Genomic DNA, 17,805 nt, shown 5'->3' on the forward strand with positions numbered 1-17,805 from the left:
CAATTATCAATTACTGCCTTGCCAGCTTGTGTGGTCTATATTGAAGGTCCTGGGCTGGGAGACTCTAATGCACCTTTAGGACTTGCAAAGATTTTTTTTACTTACTTTTAATGACTCTCCCCAGGAAGGCTTGCAGCAGGGTTTTTCTGGATCCATAGTAACTGGGTCAATTTTCTTTTGAAATAGTAGCAGGACACAGTCCATGATTCTCATAATAAGATGCGGGGGCTTGGCAAGTTTCCTGACTGTGGCAATATCATTTGGTTTGATAGTCTGTATTTGGGATTAGGAATCAATATGTTATTTTGTTGAGTAGTATTAATAATCATATTGATATCTAATGCTTTTAAACAATGAAAGTAGAAAGCTTTAAAATGTACTTTCTCCCTATCCCCTGACATTATTCCCTTAAGGACTTGTACTCCAAGAATTTCGCATTATGCTTTTTTCATTGTTATCTTGGGATTTCTATTAGTTTTTATTCTCTTTTCTCCTGTTGCTCTCAACTAATTATTATAGAATATCACTACCATTCATTGCCCTCCACCTCAAGTCTATGTTGGCAACAAGCCTCATTGATGGGTAACATTCAGGTAACTTGTATCTTCAGAGCACATACTCTAAGTGTGGTAGGAAAAGAGGAGCACAGGAACCCTGTTGCACTTTCTGAATAACAGAAACCTCACCTTCAGTGTTCATTTTAAGGGCTGCCCTATCAAAGGAAGAGGGAGAAATTCAAAGGAGAAAAGAGAAGTTATTACAACATATGGCTCACAAAAATATTTTTCCAAGTTTCTATCTGTCAGCGGGGCTTGGAATAAGATGTTAGCTGACATTCAAGGCAAGAAGGATTGGAAGATAACATGATCAATAAAATCCCCTAAGACTTGTTTGTTCAGTGATTTCTCTTTCTTGTATATTATTGTAGTACTCATAAAGGGATTGGGGGTGGAGAATGTGTCCTGATCATTGTCACAATTTTATTAAATGATTATCATAAATCTAGTTACTCAACAAATACAGGCATCCTCCCATTTTTCAAAAAAAGAAAGAAAATAAAGAAAAATAGCCCTGTCATCATAATCTTCCAAGGAAGAAAAAGAAAGCACAATTATCCTAAACTAGAATTGTCATTATGCTAGAAGCAGAGGGGTGACAGGAAACACAAGGGTAAACCTGAAGAGTCAAAACCTTCCTGGAAGGGATGAGCCTGGTCCTGGAGAATGGCTCTTATTAGGCAATGAAGGTTAGGGGAGGCATTCCTGGCAGAGGGAGAGACACATTTAAACACACCGTGATTCTTCCAGAAGCCTGTGGGTGTTTCTGCATGGCTGGACCATACTGTGTGTGGAGACAGAATGGCAGAAGGGCCCAAGGGGTAGACAGGAGACCAGTTACCAGTTGCAAGGCGGCAGTGATATTTACTAAGTACTTTCTGTGTGCCCAGCAAACTGTATTCATTACTTTTTATGCTTACATTGATTTTTCAAGGATCAATGAGGAATTATAATCCCCACAGAGATCCAAAAAAAAGTGCAGTAAATTTACTTCATATCATCTATTTAGGGAGTGGGGGTTGCAAGAGGCAACTATAGGTTGTCTCCCAACTGTGGACGCCTAGCCGCAGGCCTTATCCTAAGAGCCCCCAGAACTCGCGAGAAGATTTTTAAAAGGCACATAAAGTAATCTGGAGGGGATGCTTTGGAGGAACTGGGGAGGCTGTCTATATAATCAACATCCCTTACACTATTGTTCAGGCCATGAATCACTCGCATTATTTCTCAGCTCTCACGGAAAGCTGATTTGTGGCATGAAACTAACAAGTTATAAGAACTAAAGACTTAAAAAAAAATTAGAACTCAGAATATTGAACCAACAGAAACATTTGTCTTCAGACTCAGAGATTATCAATCACATTAGAATTCCATTCAGTTTTCAGATTCTAGAAGTTGCGCGGTGACTTTCGCAGAAGGACCCAGGGAGCGGGCTGGGATGGGCGCTGAGAGGGGCAACAGCGCATGCTCACATTCAGGGCCGCCTCTGCTTCTTCGAGGGCGGGTTTGGCCGCCTCCAGCTTGGTCTCCGCTTTTACTTTCTCACTGTCAATTTCATCCACAATTTTTTGAGCTTTGTCTTTCACCTCCTGCACTTCGTTTTTCACTTTGGCTGAAGCCTGAGCACTTACCGTGACTTCTGCCAGTACCTGTTAAATTGAGAGGACACATGAGGGCAAATAGGTAGCTTCTGAGCAAAATGGACAGATTTGAGCAGTGAGAGAATATTTATTTGATATAACAGAAAACACAAATAATAATAATAAAAAAGAAAACACAAATAAGAGCAAATTTATTCCCTATGTATATTTTATATATATTCCCCAATCTATGTCTTAAGGTGTATTACAGTAACTCCTTTAAGCAGATTCTTGAGATCTTCTATGTTCTAAGCTTCCCTGAGGCTTACAAATATATATTTATTTATATATTTATATGCCAAATATATAAAATATGTAAATATAAAATTTTAAGTTTTCAGGAAAATGGCATTTTTATTCTATGTAATTTCTAGAAAATTAACACAGCTCAAGTATGTGTAATGGAAGAAAGTCAGAAACCATATCAAAGCCCAGGTAAGGAAAATAAAATAGGTTGTATTTGTTGAATGCCTATACAGCAGGACAATGCTAAGACCCTCTCCTATGCTATATCTCTCATTTCAGTAACTGACTAAGGTAAGTACCCACTTAACCAACTGAGTGAGTGGAAGATGATGGTCACAGATCAAAAAATAGCATACATATATCCTTTTCAATTTGGGAGGAGTTTTTTTGTTTGTTTGTTTGTTTGTTTTTAACTCCACCAACAATTCCTCTTAGCTTTTTCCCTTCTTGACATAAACTTTAGATGAGACTTGGGCCATACTAGAAACGCTCATCATGCAGGAACCTCAAAGAGAAGATCAAATATAACTTAGAGAGAGGCAAACATTTCATAGATAAGTGAGAACAAAAAAGACAGACCGAGAGAAGAAAGAATAGTCTTAGACCAGGTAGGGGATATAATAATTTAGGTGTCTCTTGGTGTAAGTTAAACAAAAATACCTAATAGTCATTGTGAACGTTATCTCACTAGAAATAGTTTGTGATTTTATTTATTTATTTTTTTAAAAGATTTTATTTATTTATCAGAGAGAAAGGGAGAGAGACCAAGCACAGGCAGACAGAGTGGCAGGCAGAGGCAGAGGGAGAAGCAGGCTCCCAGCCAAGCAAGGAGCCGATGCGGGACTCGATCCCAGGATGCCGGGATCACGATCCAAGCTGAAGGCAGCTGCCCAACCAACTAAGCCACCCAGGCGTCCCAGTTTGTGATTTTATACATTATTTTTTTTAAGATTTTATTTATTTATTTGAGAAAGAGAAAGAAAGAGAGAGAGGGAAAGAGAGCACAAGCAGGGGAAGGGGCAGAGAGGGAGAGAGAAGTAGACTACCCACAGAGCAGGAAGCCCAATGTGGGACTCGATTCCAGGGACCTAGGACCATAACCCAAGCCAAAGATGATGTCCCACCAACTGGGCCACCCAGACATCCCTCATTATACATTTTTAGAAATGTTTTTTTAAAAATATTTTATTTATTTATGTATTTGACAGACACAGAGATCACAAGTAGGCAGAGAGGCCGGCAGAGAGAGGGGGAAGCAGGCTCCCCCCTGAGCAGAGAGCCTGACTCGGGGCTTTATCCCAGGACTTTGGGATCATGACCTGAGCCCAAGGCAGATGCCCAACCACTAAGCCACCCAGGCACCCCTTTAGTAACATTTTTATAAACAATGCTTTTTAAAATGTGAACTACAATTCCTCACCACTGGTTATACAGTAAATGCCAACTCACTTCATCTGCTTTTACGGAAGCCACTGCCAGCTCCTTCTCCTTTATTGCGAGGTCCTGAGAGAGCTTAGCCACTGATTCGCTCGCCTCCATGAGCTTATCCAGACCTTTACAAACACACACACACACATACATGCTTGCTTAGTATCTGAACAATCCTTCCTCAAATATTTGCTCAGTATTTACTACTTACAAGGAACTGTACCAGTATTGTAACAACCATAAGATAATTATTTATGGACAAATATGTATGTATGAGGACCATTGATTTTGACTATATCTCTGAGGGTTTTGACAGGGGGTGAAGAACACCATCTACCTAAATTTAAGGGAAGATCCCAAGGCCATATTGAGTAAGATTAACTTAGGACACGTTGTTGACAAAATTAGTCCTCTCCTTGGCTTTGCAAACATCATTTTTAATGATGTAAATATCTTTTTTTTTTTTTGCCTTCAAATCACACTGCTGCTGTGACAAATGAACAGGTAATATAGTCACAGTCGTGTGGTTCTCTTTGCTGTGAAAATGAAGACAGCTGCTAACACCTGCGCGACTGGCCCTGTGACTTTCAGTGCCATAGAGCACAATAACTGGATTTTCTCCCATTCCAACTGAGTTCTAGACAGTGGTGTGTGGGTGAGCATTTAGCACGAGTGTCTTGGGAGGAGGGGGGAGCACTCATCTATATGTTTTCCAATTTCCATGGTGTCAGTATTCCCACAAGGGCTGATCTGAAGTTACCAAGAGATTCCCAGTAGCACACCATTCATTATATGCCTATCATACTGATAGAATAGAAATAACCTCAACAACATTCATAGCAGTAAAATAGAATAAAAATAACTAAGATGTGATGAATTTTGAGTATTCTTGCCTTTTTCCTTTTTTTAAAGATTTTATTTATTTATTTGAGAGAGAGAGCATGGATGGGGAGGGAAGGCAGAGGCAGAGGGAGAAGCAGACTCCCCACTGAGTCGGAGCCTGACTCGGGGCTCAATCCCAGGACCCCAGAATCATGACCTGAGATGAAGGGAGATGCTTAACTGACTGAGTCATCCAGGCATCCCTGTTCTTGCCTTTTTCAAACATAATTTATTTGTTAGTTTATAGGATTTAATTTTTAATTAAAGATGTGCTATGTAACCAGATTATAAAATTTCTATGACTTAACAATCAACTGTAGAGGCTACAAGTAGCTCCAGCCCACCACTGATCATAGAGAATCATATGGAAAGCTACAAGAAGGTGAGCTATGAGAAAAACAAAGGATGGTTTCTTCCACAGTGTTTCCATCAGTGTAACTGCACAGATCTTGGAGATCTTGGAGCTATGGGATCATAGTTTTTGCAGAAGAAGGGGGTCCAGGATTTTTGTACTTCTCTATGGAGTGTTTGGGCCATAATGCTTTCTTAACATATAATTTGTTCCAATTTATACTTTTTCTGCTTATATTACATGTACTGGACATAGAAATTCATTGTTCAGGTAAACTACCTCTTTTTGTTTTGATTTTCTTTTTCCTTTTTCCTTTGTTAGAAATATGAGAACCATTAACATGGCAAACTTTATGCAAATCAAAACAAACTGTAATGAAACAAAAACTGAAATCATGGTCACTTCCCAAGAGCTGGATTTTCTCCATCTGCAGATAGTAACTCAGTGACAATGGGGCTCCTGGCCCAACAGCCTGAACCCAGAGTTGAAGGGGCGGGGAGAAAATGTTCAAGAGAGAAAACATACTACCTCTGTTTATATTTTCTTCTCCTCGGAAGTTCCATTTTGTTTTGTTTTATTTTCTTTAAGATTTTATTTGTTTGAGAGGGAAAGCAAGCACAAGTAAGAGGAAGGGTAGAGGGAGAGGCAGATGCAGACTCCCCACTGAACATGGAGCCCAATATGGGAATCTATGACAGGACCTGAGATCATGACCTGATCGGAAGACAGATGCTTAACCAACGGAGTCACCCAGAAGCCCTTGCCTGGAAGCTTCTCGACGAAGAAGCTTCGTTCTCAAAGAAGAAGCTTCTTCTTTTACCTAAAAGGCCCTAACAGTATCCCTCAAAATAACCTATACTAAGGGTAAAGTCAGTACTTTGTTTTCAAACACAATATAAACTAGTGTAATATATATAATATTATACACATTACACATATATGCATAATATGCATATTACATACATACAATAATATACACACATATGCAATATTACATATGTATTACATTATCATTTCATATTATATCATATTATATACACATATATACATTAAATATATTACATATTGTTTCCATATAATGTTGTGTTTCATCAGCCATGTTGGGAGTACTGACCATGGAATTTGGGAAATGTACAGATGAGTGTTCCCCCTTTCCCCCCAAAACCATATGATTCCAATATAGTCCATATATATGTATGCATAATCTGTGGATATATATATGGATTCCTATCAAGAAGCCCTTAAAAGATCCCATTCTGCTTACCAATATTCATGCGTTCAGCTTGTTCATTGATATGTTTCACCTTTTCAGTATAAACGTTCTTATAACCATTTATAAATGAGAGATAAGACTTGGGAGTCACGTGTGCTCTTCGGCGGTATCTGAAAATAGAACGTAAAGATGATCTTCATCTCTATCATTCTGATTATACCTAGAAAGCATCCTACGGACATTCTTCCCACTGTGGAATCAGTGTAATTCTGAAGGGTGATTCACTAGCGGGAGGGCAGGAACTGTGAATGGTCACACTTGATTCAAGTGTTCAACTCACTGTGGCTTTAGTATAGTAATTCTATTTAATGGCAGAATTAAATAAAAGGAATAATTTTATACAGGAGAAACTCAAGTCAAAGAAAAGCTCCTCACATACTATAAAATAATTTTATCTTTTAATTAATTTTTCACTTTTGGAGTTCTGAAGTTTTTTTTTTTTTTTTTAAGATTTTATCTACCTATTTGACAGACAGAGATCACAAGTAGGCAGAGAGACAGGCAGGGAGAGAGGGGAAAGCTGGCTCCTCCCTGAGCAGAAAGTCCGATGTGGGGCTCGATCCCAGGACCCTGAGACTATGACCTGAGCTGAAAGCAGAAGCTTCAACCCACTGAACCACCCAGGCACCCCTGAAGACTATTAACATTAAAAAAATTTTAAGGACTCAGGCATATATGTGACTAGCACTTAAGCATTTGATAAATAGCACATTCAGAATAAACTTCCCCAACCTAAAATGATATGAGAATTTTGGAAAATATACCAAATTTTTCAAAAATAAAGACACAGTTTTTTGTAGCTGTAAGAAGGTAAAACTTTCCACAGATGACAGTGGCAGAAGGAGTTCAAGTTAAATGGAAGGAAAATCTTGCTAAGCGTAAAAATATGCATGGGTCCACCAAGAGGATCTGGAGGGTGGTTATCCAGAACTAGTTAAGAGGGGGCTTTCTGGGGATAGAGTCCAGGATAAACATCCTTTTACGAGATAGGAACCTCTAAGTGTTACTTAGACTCTCTAGCTGGAAAAATTCCTTCTGGCAGGTTCATTGCCTCCAGAAGCCCAACGATTATTTTGGTCCACCTTTATTTTATCTATCAAATTCCATCTATCAAATGTACACAGTGGCTATCATGCTTTGGGAAGGGAAGAAGTTGTATTTTTGAACTGCTGACAACAGTTTTCACGTGTGAACACCATTGCTACTTTTAGCCAATGGACTCTCCTGCAGTTAATTAAAATTATTTGGCACAAAAACATTGCTAAGACTAAGAAGTTCAAACACAAAACCCAAATGTCCCTTAACATCAGGCAATAGTGAAACTTTAAAACAGTGTACTTCTTTAATTAAAATAAACAATGCATTTGAGTAGGAAACTAATTTTAAACAATTTATCGGGAATTAGTTAAGTCATTTCATAAGCAAAGGAAATAAAGTGATTCATTAAGCATCTGCTCCTTTGAAGCCTGGAGGGAAAGAGGTGCTTAAGTATGGACACTAGCTCTTCTTGAAGTCTCATTGATTAATCCTGATTTCAATACATAATCATTAGAAAATCAAAGCCAGGAAAAAAAAAATCTAAGTGCAGCTGGGACCTTGTACACACTCAGTCTGGCTGCTGACAGAATTCCTCTCTGGAGTGAACTCTGGTGCTGCAGTCAGACCTCAGGGAAAGCCACTCACCGTTGGAAATAATTTTCACAGCTTTCGGAGACCATGTCATGGAAGAGGCCCATTGTCTCTACAACCTGTCTTTTAGTGTCACTGGAGCAGACAATATTATAGCCTGAAAGGAAATAGGAGGCCACTGCAATCAAGGCCTCCTTCGGCCAGCGACTAAACCAGTCCATGGTGCAACCTGATATCAAGCCAGGAAATTTCAAAGAACGGGCTCGGAACTTCTCGCCAACCTGTTGACAACAAAGTCAGAAAGCGTCAGACATACACAGTGATGATGATTCCGCTCAAGAGAGGCTTAGGTATTCAGAGCCAACGGTGTGACATCACAATTAAAAAAAAATCTTATGCTGCATTAATATATCAATGAAATGTTCAGATGAAGGGAAGTAGTATTTCCACACCCTTCCTCCACACCATTCCCTGACGTTAAGACTAGATCTGGCATTACTGGGTTGGATTGTAAAAGTTACCTTTATGAGGAAAGTGACTAAGACTCTTCTAAAGAAAGATGACCAGGACGGTGAAAGCCCTGGACACGAGGACAAGTGAGAATTGCAGAAGGGGTGGGAGGTGTTTGGTCCACAGAGGAAGCAACTTTGGGAATCTGCAAAAATTTTCTCTAAATATATGAGGAGCTAGGTATGGGGGGCAGGGAAGGATTGGATTCATTTTACAAGCCAAAACAGAATCACAGGGGGGAAAAAATAGACAAAATTCAATTCATCCCATAGAAGGCCTCTCCGGGAATTAGACTATGTAAAAATTAAGCAGGCTGGCTTGTAAGTTAGTGAGACCCGCTGAGTAGAGCTGCGTGATATAGCCAGAATTGTGGAAGTGTTCTGTGTCTGTGCCATCCAGTATGGTGGCCACAAGCCACACGTAGTTACTGAGCACTTGAAATAGCACTAATGGGACTGAAGAATTGAATTTTTATTTTTACTTCATTTCAACTAATCAAAATTTAAATGGCCATACATGTTTATTAGCTACTACTGGATAATACAGTGTGCTAGGGATATTCAAACCTACATCAGGGACATTCTAGATCATATGTCTATATTGAAGGAAGAGATGGATAAGATCACCAAATTCCTTACAATTCAAGTGATCTATATCTCTAGGCAATTAATGGAAGTTGTAGGCTATGTAATAATATCTAATAAAATGAATATTTTAAATTATTACACTTTGGTATGAGATTGCCTCCCGCAGAGACTGGTAGTAATGAAGTGTTGATTTCAATTCAGTGTGACAAACGTTAGTTTCTGAGCAAACCATCTCATCAGAGAACGTAAACTATTAAGTGCATTTCAACAAATAATTCCTCCCACGTAAATATAAAGTAACAACTCACTGGAGAAAAGCAGAGAACAACATGCAAGTTCTTCCTTGATCTTGAAATGAAGTACTCATACAGATTATCGAAGGTAGGAGGGTGGCGAGGCATTTCCTTCTTCATCACTGATATCAGACCTTGGGTGATTTCATCCATCTCATCTCGTGCAAACAGATTGGAAATCTTTGAGAAACAGACAAGACTCGTACTTCGTAAGTTCCCCACACCAATTCCCCGCCCCCCACACGTTATGTTTTCTCATATTTTCTTTCTGCATCTCCACAGTCAGAATCCCTCATTTGCCAGAGATAACCAATAATGCAACTTGTTATTGGGCAGTTTAATCAGGAGGAAATTCTGTTGGTACTCTTTGCTTGATACCCTTTGCCCTTCTCCCCCACTCCCATCCCAGCAAGTTCCCCTCCCTCTGTCAACCACTGATCTATACTCTCTATCTAGGAGTTTTTTGTGTTTTAGATATCTCATATTTTATCTCATGCAGTATTTGCCTCTCTCTAACTTATTTCACTTAACTTACTACTCTGAAGTTCTACCCATGTGCTCATGAATGGCAAGATTATATTTTTTGTTGGGGCTAAATAGTATTCCACTGTGTGTGTGTTTGTGTGTGTGTGTGTGTGTATACACACATGCTATATCTTCTTTATCCTTTTATCCACTTATGGTATCTGGGTTGTTGTCATGCTTTGGCTACTGTAAATATTGCTACAATGAGCAAAGGGTGCATATATCTATTTGAATTAATGTCTTCATTTTCTTCAGCTAGCTACCCAGTAGTGGAATTGCTGGATCACACAGTGGTTCTATTTTTAACTTTTTGAGGCTCCTCCATACTGTTTTTCAAGTGATGTGAGGGCATCAGTTTGCATTCCTACTAACAGTGCATGAGGGTTCCCTTTTCTACACATCCTTATCAAAACTTCTTATTTCTTATCTTTTTGATAACAGCCATCCCGACAAGTGTGAGATGTTATTTTGCAGTGGTTTTGTTTTCCATTTTTCTGACAATTAATGATGCTGATCATTTTTTCATGTGCTTATTAGTCATCTGTATATTTTCTCTGGAAGAATATATATTCAGATCCTTTGATCTATAATCTATAGGATTATTTGGGGTTTTTGTTGTTGTTGAGTTGGAGGAGTTCTTTATATATTTTGAATATTAACCCCTTATCAGATATTCAACTTGCAAATATCTTCTCCCATTTAGTAGGTTACCTTTTAATTTTGTTGATGGTTACCTTCACTGTGCAGAAGAATTTTAGTTTTATATAATCCAATCTGTTTCTTTTTCCATTAGTTTCCCTTGCTTTTGGAGTCACATCCATAAAAACATTGCTAAGACCAATGTCAGAGAGCTTACCACATATGTTTTCTTTTAGGAGTTTTATGGTTTGGGGTCTTACCTTTTTAAGTCTTTAATCTATTTTGAGTTAATTTTTGTGCATGGTGTAAAGTAGTGGTACAGTTTCCTCCTTCTGCATGTGGCTGTCTAGTTTTTCCAACACCATTTATTGAAGAGATTATCCTTTTCTCATGGAAAAGGATATTCATGGCTCCTTTGTCATAAATTTATTGACCATATATATGTGGGTTTTTTCTGAGCTCTCTATTGTCTTGTTGATCTATGTTTCTATTTTTATGACAATACCACATTGTTTTGATTACTATAGCTTTGCAGTATAACTTAAAATCGGAGATCATGATATGTCCATCTTTGTTCTTTTTTCTCAAGATTGTTTGGCTATTGAGGGTCTTTCATGGTTCCATATAAATTTTAGAATTCTTTATTCTGTATCTGTGAAAAATGCCACTGGAATTTTGATGGCTATTGCACTGAATTTGTAGATGGCTTTGGATAGTATGGACATTTAAACAATATTAATTCTTCCAATCCATAAGCACAAATCACCTTTCCATGTAAAGGTCTTTTACCTCTTTGATTAAATTTATTTGTAGGTATTTTATTTTTTTTATATAATTGTAAGTGGCATTGTTTACTTAATTTCTCTTTTGGATAGTTCATTATTAGTGCATAAAAATGCAACCAATTCCTGTATTTTATTCTTGTATCCTGAAACTTCACTGGATTTGTGTATTAGTTCTAACAGTCTTCTGGTGGAATCTTTAGGATTTTCTACATCTAAGAGCATGTCATTTGTAAATACTGACAGTATTACTTCTTCCTTTCCAACTTGGATGACTTTTATTTCATCTTCCCTAAGAAAAAGCTTCCTATTAAGTATGATATTAGCTGTGAGTTTGTCATATATGGTCTTTATAATTTTGAGGTATATTTCCTCTGTCCATTCCATACTATTGAGAGTTTTTCATCATAAATGGATGCTGAATTTTGTCAAATGCTTTTTTATGCATCTGTTGTGATGATATGGTTTTTATCTTTTATTTTGTTAATGTGATGTATTATGTTGATTGACGTGGATGTTGAACTATCCTCACAATCCTTGAGTAAACCCCACTTGATCACTGTGTATGATCCTTTTACTGTATTGTTGAATTCAGTTTGTTGTTTTATTGAGGATTTTTGCATCTACTTTCATCAGGAATATTGGCCTGTAATTCTCTTTTCTTCTGGTATCATTGTCTGGCTTTGCTATCAGGGTAAGTCTGTCCTTGTAGAGTAAGTTTGGAAGAGTGAGAATGAGTTCCCCCTCTTCAATTTTTTAGAAGAGTTTGAGAAGAATAGATACTCACTCTTATTTCAGTGTTTGGTGGAATTATCCAATAAAGCCCCTGGGCCTGGAATTTTGTTGGCAGATTTTTGATTACCGATTCAACATCCTCGTTAGTGATCAGTCTATTCAGAATGATTTCTTATTTCTTCATGATTTGGTCTGGGAAGATTATAAGTGTCTATAAATCCATCCATCTGGTATCCATTTCAAGTCAATCAAAGAAAGACAATTATCATATGATCTCCCTGATATGAGGAAGTTGAGAGGCAATGTTGGGGGCTTGGGGGGTAGGTAAGGAATAAATGAAACAAGATAGGATTGGGAGGGAGACAAACCATAAAAGACTCAAAAGCTCTTGAAACAAACTGAGGGCTGATGGGTGGGGAAGGAGAGATAGGATGGCTGGGTTATGGACATTGGGGAGGGTATGCGCTATGGTGAGTGCTGTGAAGTGTGTAAGCCTGATGATTCACAGACCTGTACCTCTGGGGCTAGTAATGCACTATAAGTTAATAAAAAAATTAAAAATTAATAAAAAAAAGAAATGTATCCATTTCTTCTTGGTTATCTAATTTGCTGACATAGAATGCTTTGCAGTAGTCTCTCTTGTATTGCTTTGATATTAATTGCAACTTCATCTCTTTTATTTCTGATTTTGAGTCCTCCCTCTTTATTTCCTGTTTAGTCTAGCTCAAGGTTTGTCCATTTTGCCTATCATTCCAAAGAACCAGCTCTTAGCTTCATTGATCTTTTCTATTGTCTTTTTAGTCTCTATTTATTTCCACTCTGATCTTTATTATTCCCTTACTTCTACTAACTTTGGGCTTTTTGTTTCATTTCCTAGTTCCTGTAGGTGCACAGTTAAATTCTCTATTTGAGATTTCTCATTTCTTGAGGTAAGGCTATATTGCCATGAACTTCCCTCTAAAAACCACTTTTACCACACTGCATGTTTTGGCATATCATATATGTTTTCATTTCTAGGTATTTTTTAATTTCTCCTTTGACTTCTTCTATGATCCAGTAATTATTCAGTAACATGTTGTTTAATCTCCACTTATCTGTAGTCTTTCCAGCTTTCTTCGTATAACTGACTTTTAGTGTCATACAATTGTGGTCTAAAGAGATGCTTAATATGATCTCAATAGTCTTGAATTCATTAAGACTTATTTTGTGGCCTAACATGTGATCCATCCTTGAGAATGTTTCATGTGCACTTGAGAAGAGTGTTTTGGGATGGAACATCCTATATGTATATCTATTAAATCCACATGGTCTAGCTAATCATTTAAAGCGGGTATTTTCTAAATGATTTTCTATCTTGATGATTGCTCCATCGATTTAAGTGGGGTGTTAAAGTCCCCTACTATTGCATTGCTATCAGTTTCTCCTTCTAGATATATTAATACTTGTTTTATGTATTTTGGTGCTCTTATGTTTGGTTCATATACATTTATAGATGTTATATTCTCCTTTCTGGATGGACTCCTTTTCATTATATAGTGCCCTCTTTGTCTTTTATTACTATCTTTGTTTTAATGTCTGTTCTGTCTGATTTAAATACAGCTATACCAGCTATCTTTTCATTTCCATCTGCATGGACTATCTTCTGTCCCTTCACTGTCATTCTGTGTCCTTACTTCTGAAGTGGGTCCCCTGTAGGCAGCACATAGATGGGTTTTCTTTTTTTTTTAATCCATTCAGCCACTCTTTGTCTTTGATTAGATAATTTAGTCCACTTGCATTTAAAGTAGTGTTTGATGGGTATGTAACCTAGTGCCATTTTGTTAACTGTTTTCTGGCTGCTTTCATTGTTCCTTTCTGTTCCTTTCTTCTTCTCTTTCTCTTATCCCTTCTGGTTTGACTACTTTCTTCAGTGTTACGTTTTGATTCCTTGCTCTTTTTCTTTAAAGCATTTACTCTAAGTTTATGCTTTGTCGATACTGCAAGGTTCACTTTATCATTTTATATATTTAACATTCTGTTTTAATTTGATAGAAACTTAAGTTTCAACACAGTCCAAAATTCTTCAGTTTTACTACTTTCCCCCATGTTTTATGTTTTCAATGTCACACTTTACATCTTTTTATATCCCTTAACTGATTATTATGGTTTTAGTTAATTTTATCACCTTTACCTTTACTACCTTCATAGTAGTTTTAGTAGTTTCTTAAGTGATTAACACATTCCCTTTATTATTTTTATCTTTTCCATACTATATTCCATAATATACCATAAATATAGTAAATACCATACCATAAATATAGTAAATCCATTTACTATATTTATCTTTTCCAGTGAGATTTATATTTTTCTGTGCTTTCTTGTTATTAATTAGTGCCATTTCTTTTTAGAAGTTCCTTTAACATTTCTTGTAAAGCTGGTTTAGTAGGGATGAACTCCTTTAGCTTTTACTAACCTGAAAAACTATTTATCTCTTTCAGTTCTGAATGATAACTTTCCTGGATAGAGTATTCTTTTTTTTTTTTAATTTTATTTATTTATTTATTTGACAGACAGAGATCACAAGGAGGCAGAGAGGCAGGCAGAGAGAGAGAGGAGGAAGCAGGCTCCCTGCTGAGCAGAGAGCCCCAATGCGGGGCTCGATCCCAGGACCCTGGGATCATGACCCAAGCCGAAGGCAGAGGCTTTAACCCACTGAGCCACCCAGGCGCCCCCTGGATAGAGTATTCTTAATTGGAAGTATTTTTTTCCTTTTAGCACTTTGCATATATTGTGCCACTCGCTTCTGGCCTGTAAGGTTTCTGCCGGGAAATCAGCTGATAACTTTAAGGAATTTTCCCTTATATGTAACAATTTTTTCTCTTATTGCTTTTAAGATTCTCTCTTTATCTTCAACCTTTAACATTTTAATTATAATGTGTCCTAACATGAATCTCTTTAGGTTCATCTTATTTGGAACTCTAGGCTTCCTGGCCCTGGATGTCTGTTTCTTCCCCCAGGTTAGGAAAATTTTCAGCCACTATTTCTTCAAATAAGTTTTCTGTCCCCTTTTCTCTCTCTTCTCCTTTGGTGCCCCCATAATGCAACTTTTATTCAACTTGCTGTTGTCCCATATATCTCTTACATTATCTTCATTATTTTTTTTCTTTTTGCTGCCCTGATTTTCATTTCTTTGTCTTCCAGCTTGTTGATCTGTTTCACTTCTACCAGTCTCCTGTTGAACTCTTCCTGTGTATTATTTTTAGTTCAGTTATTGTAATTCTTCAGCTCTGTAACCTCTATTTGGTACTTTCTTATGTTGTCAATATCTTTATTAAAGTTCTCATTTTGTTCATCCATTCCCCTCATGAGTTCAGTAAGCATCTTTATGATCATTAAGTTGAATCTTTTATCAGGTAGGTTACTTATCTCCTTGTCATCAAGGTCTTTTTCTGATGCTTTTGCTTTTCATTTGGAACATATTTCTCTGTTTCCTCATTTTGGTTGACTCTCTGTGTTTGTTTTTGTTTTCTCTGTGTTTGTTTCTATGAGACAAAACAGCTACCTCTCCCAGTCTTGAAGAAGTAGCCTTATGTAGGTGATGGAACTTCTCATTCAACATTGCCCTAGCTCTTGGTTGTCTGACAAAACTTTTTGATTGTCCAAACCACCTGATTTATTGTTGATATGCCCCTGTTGTTGAGGGTGCACCAAAACCAGTCAGTGTCCAAGGGGGAGGAATCTCATTTAGTACCTGGTTTCGGATTGATTGGAATGTAGACCCTCTGGCAACAGTTTTTAAACTGTGAAAATACATACAGTCCTGTTATGGCCACAGTCATAATGCCTGCTGTCCTCAGAATAGGAAATCTCTCCAAATCACAAAAGTTGGGGCTCCAGACAAGTATATAAACTCCTTCCCAGAAGGTCTTGTTGAACTATAGCAAGGCCAAGGGGTTGTGGAAGGATAGTGTCTTCCTGCTTACATTCCCTTTGAATGTCTTCTCAACCTTTAGATGCGTGGGAAACTGAAAGCCTGTCCCTCTTGTGGAAGCTTCAAGCTAAATATATAGGCTTTTTCACAGGAAGACTGGGGTTGTGTTACAGTCCCTCATCTGTGCAGTGTCCTGGGTGTGATGGTCTTCCAAGAACTGTCTTTACAAATGTTACATTCCTGTGGAGCTTAGGAATGTCAGTCCCCTTGGCTACCAGCATTAGGCAATCAAGTGGCATCCCCATGTAGATTGCCCATGCCTGCTGGCTTTAACTAGGCAGCTGGAGAATGTGTAAGAGGGGTACACTTGCCAGCTTCAGAAAAGCAGTAGGAAAAATGTTTTAACTGCATGCTTCCGTGGTCTTCAAGACTGCAGAGACTGAGTGCCTTGTCCGAGTGTATGCACCAGCTTTAAACTAGAGTGGAAGAATGTTTCCTCCTTTTGCACTTGCCAGCCCCAGCCAACGAAAGGGGGTGTCTCAACCTCCCAATGCTTGCTGACCTTACCTAGGGAACAGGTGAATTCCACATTAATGCTTACCTGCCCCAGCCAGTGAGCAAGGGATTGCTGTAACCCACGCTCTTCAACTTCAACAAGGTGGCAGAATAGTACTGAACACTCACTCACCCCAGCCTGTTTTAGTATGGTGACAGTAGGGTGCTTTGTCCCAGCTTTCTCACTTGTGCAAGAAGGGTAGGTAGAAAGTGCAAAACTGGCATCCACCAGCAACTTCCATCTCTGGGGAGAGTTTCACCTGTCCACCTCCATTTTGCAGATTAGCAAATGATTCTTCACATATGATCTAGGCACTTTGAAAGTGCTGGGGTTTTTGTTTGTTGGTTGGTTTGCTTGTTTGTTTTGCTGGGTCTTTATATGGTCTTTTCCATATAAGACTATATAGAAATCCATCAGTAGTGAATCTCAGTTTCTTATAGCATTTGGGGTCATTGAATGTCAACCCCAGTGGTTTTCTTTTCTTTTTTTCTTTTCTTCCCCCCATTGGTATTCTAAGCCAGACATTTTGGGGGCTTTTCTCTCTGGTGTATATTCCAGGTGTTGGGGTGCCTGATGTGAGGCACCAACCTGTCACTCCTCCAAATTTGTGAGAGCCCTCCCTACTGCACATCACTATGATAAGGGTGAAGTCTTTGGCAAGACTGTGTCTCCGCCTCTCCTACCTATCTTCATGTGGGTTTCTTATCCTTTGATGTGGAGAAGCAGCTTATCTAGTTTTCAGATCTTTTTCAGAGGGAAATAATCCATATGTAGATGTAGATTTGGTGTTTCCATGGGAGGAGGTAAACTCGGGATTTTCCTATGCCACCATCTTACAGAAGTCCTCTCTGAGGGAGTTAAGGAGCTCAGGCAGCAGCAAGCATTGATAGACACCATGGGGCAAGGAAGAGTTAACACAGTGGGTCCGACTTTGAGAAGCATATGTTTGGATGGCTAGCACTAGGCCACCCTCTGGGAACTTGGTTTTTGAATGTCTTCTTTATTACTAATTGAAAAGGCTTTTCTGTGCCTGGGCTCTTAATACAAACATTGTGATACATGGTGAGCATCTGCTTTCCTTCTGGGAGTCTGGAATTTTGGCAGCTGTGTCTAGGCAGGGAGAAATAACCAGACCAGACCCTGATAAAACTGTTGAACTCTGAATCTCCCACAGGCTTTCCTGAGTGGAAACACAGTGCATAAGTGACTGCATTTCACCACTGGAGGGGACTCAGATCCAGTATCACCTTTTTGATGAGAACAT

General features: G+C 38.3%; 1 protein-coding gene across 1 annotated transcript in view; it reads right to left on the reverse strand.

The window, feature by feature from the left end:
- DNAH8 (dynein axonemal heavy chain 8) overlaps positions 1-17,805 on the reverse strand; it is a 367,659-nt gene that overhangs the window by 121,909 nt on the left and 227,945 nt on the right. The window contains exons 64-69 of the mRNA XM_059400544.1: positions 9,410-9,574; positions 8,059-8,285; positions 6,367-6,485; positions 3,890-3,993; positions 2,027-2,203; positions 106-273 (exon numbers count right to left, since the gene is read on the reverse strand). Of these exons, the coding sequence (XP_059256527.1) occupies positions 106-273; positions 2,027-2,203; positions 3,890-3,993; positions 6,367-6,485; positions 8,059-8,285; positions 9,410-9,574 (960 nt within the window). The remainder of the gene's footprint in view (positions 1-105; positions 274-2,026; positions 2,204-3,889; positions 3,994-6,366; positions 6,486-8,058; positions 8,286-9,409; positions 9,575-17,805) is intronic.

This window comes from Mustela nigripes, chromosome 5 (genome assembly GCF_022355385.1).
Source record: "Mustela nigripes isolate SB6536 chromosome 5, MUSNIG.SB6536, whole genome shotgun sequence".
Taxonomy (NCBI): Eukaryota; Metazoa; Chordata; class Mammalia; order Carnivora; family Mustelidae; genus Mustela; species Mustela nigripes.